The sequence below is a fragment of the Pinus tabuliformis genome, chromosome 2_2 (genome assembly GCF_031772625.1).
Source record: "Pinus tabuliformis cultivar Carrire ecotype Pingquan chromosome 2_2, CPIR1, whole genome shotgun sequence".
Lineage (NCBI taxonomy): Eukaryota > Viridiplantae > Streptophyta > Pinopsida > Pinales > Pinaceae > Pinus > Pinus tabuliformis.
The window spans coordinates 486,015,506-486,019,691 of NC_142300.1; the positions used below are offsets into that span (position 1 = coordinate 486,015,506).

Below are 4,186 nucleotides of genomic sequence, written 5' to 3' on the forward strand. Positions count from 1 at the left end.
GTGAGGAGGGCAACTAAGTTATTTATTTGCGTAGGTTCCTTATCATAATCCAATATCTTTTTCTCCAACCAACCCATAATAATACCTTCGATTTCTCGGAAGAAGAGAATTGGTTGTGACATGAAGGGTGAGGAGGGCAACTAAGTTATTTATTTGCGTAGGTTCCTTATCATAATCCAATATCTTTTTCTCCAACCAACCCATAATATTTGGAGATTCCCCCACTTTGATAAACGTTTGAATAGAATTGAGTGGGCACCAAAAGTTGACCGCGAGGATTTAAACTTGATTTGTCGGACTATGTGCGAATGAATATGTCCAAAGATATGCATATATGCAAATTCATTGTTAATGGAAAGCTATATTATTTTGAAATTGTTCAATTATCTTTAATAGCTTCAGTTGAAGGCGTTTCGGAAAGCAATATACGGATGTATACAAATATAGTAATTTTTTAATATAATATAATATAAGATATAAATTATTATAATGAAAAATACTAATTATAAATTAAAAAATAATATATATATATATATCTATATATATAATTTGTTCTCAAGAGATTATAAATTTCCAATAACAAATATTCTTATCAATCGTTTCTTTCGACTACAAAAATAAATTCAATTAACAAAATAACATACAAATATATAGACAAATTATAATATACATCTTATGAAATAAAAAATATAATATATAAATTAATGATAAAAAATATAATATATAAATTATAGAATAACATTAAGAATTATAAAATTTCGACTTTTCGATACCTAATACATATTTTTCAATCCGACACAAAATATTCCTATTCTCAAAAAAATATTGTCTTCGTAAACCATAATTTAATATCACGTATCATTTTCCAACAGAATAGTTGCCTCATATTTTTTCTTTTAATGATTCATTATCACATTTAAACAAAACAGTGAAGCACTTTAACTTTAAGTTATGACAATTAATTATATTAATTTAAGAATTAAATTATGTGTACGTATATATGATTTTTCAATAATGGATTATAGTAAAATTTGATTATGTAATTTTATAAGTTAATATGAGTGAGAAGAGTGTTTGAAAGATGTATGTTCAAGATTGGATCGTTGGATCCGTGGGGATCAAGTTTTTATATTTCATAGGTGGACGGCAAACTCAAGAGTGTATATTGGTTTTATATTTTATGTTATAATCATATCTCTTCTCATTTATAATGGGTATATTAGTTTTATATTTTATGTTATAGTTATCTCTTTTCCTTTATGGAGATCATATAATTTTTTATTTTTTTTTGTTATTATGGACAATCATAACAAGTAACTAAAAATCATGCTAGAAGATTTTTGTTAGAAGGTGAGTATGACTATTAATAGTGACACAATTAAAGTAATGATAATTAAATAAATAAAAATGTATCATATTTTCTTATATGACAATAACTATTAAGAGAAAGTTTTTTATATAAATATTTTAAGATCTATATCCACAATATCAATTTGAATTATAATATTGAAAAAATAATAAATAAAAAATAGAAAATTTACTATAAGATTGAAAATAAGTACAAATTAACAAATTTTTAGATATAATATTCTCTTTAAAACTCTCTTTATTCCTTTTTATTTACTCCTTTTATTTTATATAAATGAAAAATTTTAAGTTATAACTTCTCACGAAAAAAAATTAAAACAAATCCAAAAAAAATTATCACCTACCATCCTAAAATTAAAAGAACTATTTTCCTCCGGTTAAACATTTTCCGCTCGGAAACCTGATTATGATTAAATATTTTATTCATTAAAAAAGAATTAAACAACAAATTAAACGATTAAATATCTTATGCATTAAAATAGATTAAATAACAAATTAAACAATAAAGTTAAAATAAAATAAAGTTGACATCACGTAGCATGTGTTGTAAATAGCCGTGACGAGGAAAGCTCCTCTCAAGTGTCGCTTTGCTTGTGGGCTCCGTCTTGATTCTGGTTTTACTTTATAATCCATGGGATGGCCTACTCGCTTGCTCACAACTTCATTGCTCCTCCATGCCGTGGAAAGTTGGTAGAGAATGTGTGTTGTCACATGTTGAAAGTGGCATTCAGAGAATGAATTTGTCCTGGCCATATATGATTCTCAACATGAAGATACCATACGGTCACATTGCTTTCACAGCACTTCACCCTTCATTTATTGCAGGCGACGAGATGAGTTTGATCTGACGCCGCATGCAACTCAAATTTAATTGAAGCGCCAAACGGGTGAATGCTTTATGTTTGCATCATGTAGATGCAGATGCAAAGGCTTCGTGGGTTCCTTCTCCACCATACTCACTTGTCCACGTCTATCATACAATATTTTTGTGAATCATAACAGTGGTCGAACCCGATTCCTTTCCCGTTTCCTTGGGGTTCGCCTACCTAATGTTTCCTTATAACATAACATAACGAGGAACGAGTCTACATGTGTCATGTATTTTCTCTCCCTTCTGTGTGTGCAATGCGTTTCTAGGATTGTTGAGCCATCTTCAGTGCTATTTTTATGGTGGAAGTTCCATTGATTTTCTTCTTTAGTGGTCACTGTGATTTGAATTCATGGTTATTGCCAATCGTAGAACCTGTGCATTCCTCCGCAATGCCTTCGATGCCCTTCGTTTCCACGGAGATTCGACCTTTAAACCGCAGACCACCTTTGGTGGCCATCCTTCCCGTTTCCTGTACAGGCGGGAACAGACGAAGGTAACCCATTCTCAGTTTCAGTCCCGCCTTTTCCCTCCTTCCCAACTATTTTTCCAATGGCAGGAACAGTTGCCGTATTTGAACGCCCACCCCCCTGACGGGCAGATATCAGTGGAGGAGGGCAGGAGATTGCTCAGATTGGTCCGGTTGGAGGATGTCAAAAAAAGGCTACAATGGATTCGACGACTGCATTTCATATGACGAGCTGCTGCGAGCTTGCATGGAGTCGCTGGCGGGGACTTCAGAGGAAGAAGCGAAAGGAATAGCGAAGCTACTTGACGAATCGGGCCATGTTCTCGTATTGAATAAGACTGTATATCTTCGTCCTTACAAGGTATATCTAATTCAGACCTTCTTTAGCATTTCCGGGGCTCAGAATTCATTGATTTGGGGTTTTTGGTTGTGGTTTAACTGATATTCTTTTTACGTTGGCGTGGTTTCAGATAGCAAGAGATTTCGAGAAGATCATGCCTACGCCCCTGGCAGCGAAGAGCGATCCTTACATGGAAGAGCTGGAGAGACTGGAGAAAGAGAAGTAGAAATTGATCAGAAAGCGGAGAGTCACGCCATGACTGAATTACGTTTGGGGTTGGGGTTTTTCGGCCTTCAGACTGCGGGCTTGATGAGGCTGACATTCTGGGAACTGTCATGGGATGTGATGGAGCCCGTATGCTTTTTCCTTACATCAATTTACTTCATGGCTGGATATATATTTTTCCTGAACACATCCACAAATCCTCATTCAATCGCTTCTTCAAGATTCGCTTCGGTGCTACGCAGAGAAGACTGATGAAGAAGAGGAATTTTGACATAGAACGTTTTAGAGAACTTCGGAGATTATCCAGGCCTGGGTTGAAGGGCCCTTAGTGTCGCAGGCGTCTCTGTTACTGTGATGATATCTAAGATCTCTAACTCTGTATTTTTCTTAGCATTTAGATGCTCACAGACGAGAACAAATCTTGAATGAATCAAGATCCATGAGATATGTGCTAAAACGGAGTATTAATTAATATATTCGTTATGCTTTATATAACGACAAGTACGTTCTTCGCTGAATCATGATTCAGATACTTCTACTCCTTAACGATAGTTTTAAAACATATTCCTAAAATTTTTTATTCTAAGAGAAGTCAACCGCGTTCCTCTTCCATTCCAAATTTTGTGCTTTCGGATCACATTTTTTCTTTCATATCCGTTTTAACCCTCCCCGATCTACTTGGTCTTCCAGAAAACTATCTAAAAACCAATAACGATGGCTAACAAATCTCTCCGATGTTCCAATGTCTGATCACTAACTACTCAACTTTGGTTTTAACTTGTGCATAGTTTTAAAGCCCGAAGAAATGAAGGTTGAATTGAATTAGGATGGATTTGCAAATAAATTGATGCTTTTATTAGGATTGGAGTGCAAAAAGATATTTTTCAAAAATAGTTTTTTATTTTCTAACTCTTTC

The 4,186-nt window shown here is 33.7% G+C and overlaps 1 protein-coding gene across 1 annotated transcript; it reads left to right on the forward strand.

Annotated features, from left to right (window-relative positions):
- The first annotated feature begins 2,469 nt into the window (after window positions 1-2,469).
- LOC149193470 (calcium uniporter protein 5, mitochondrial-like) lies at window positions 2,470-3,836 on the forward strand. Its single transcript, XM_089406686.1, has 2 exons — window positions 2,470-3,066; window positions 3,176-3,836. The coding sequence occupies exons 1-2, from the start codon at window positions 2,887-2,889 to the stop codon at window positions 3,269-3,271; spliced, it is 276 nt and encodes a 91-aa protein (XP_089262812.1). The 5' UTR covers window positions 2,470-2,886; the 3' UTR covers window positions 3,272-3,836.
- The last annotated feature ends 350 nt before the right edge of the window (window positions 3,837-4,186 follow it).

Excerpts from the sequence above, each read along its gene's own strand:
- LOC149193470 (XM_089406686.1), top strand. The coding sequence starts at position 2,887 with ATGTCAAAAAAAGGCTACAATGGATTCGACGACTGCATTTCATATGAC. Across the intron at positions 3,067-3,175 it reads TATATCTTCGTCCTTACAAG|ATAGCAAGAGATTTCGAGAA; the intron begins GTATATCTAATT and ends GCGTGGTTTCAG.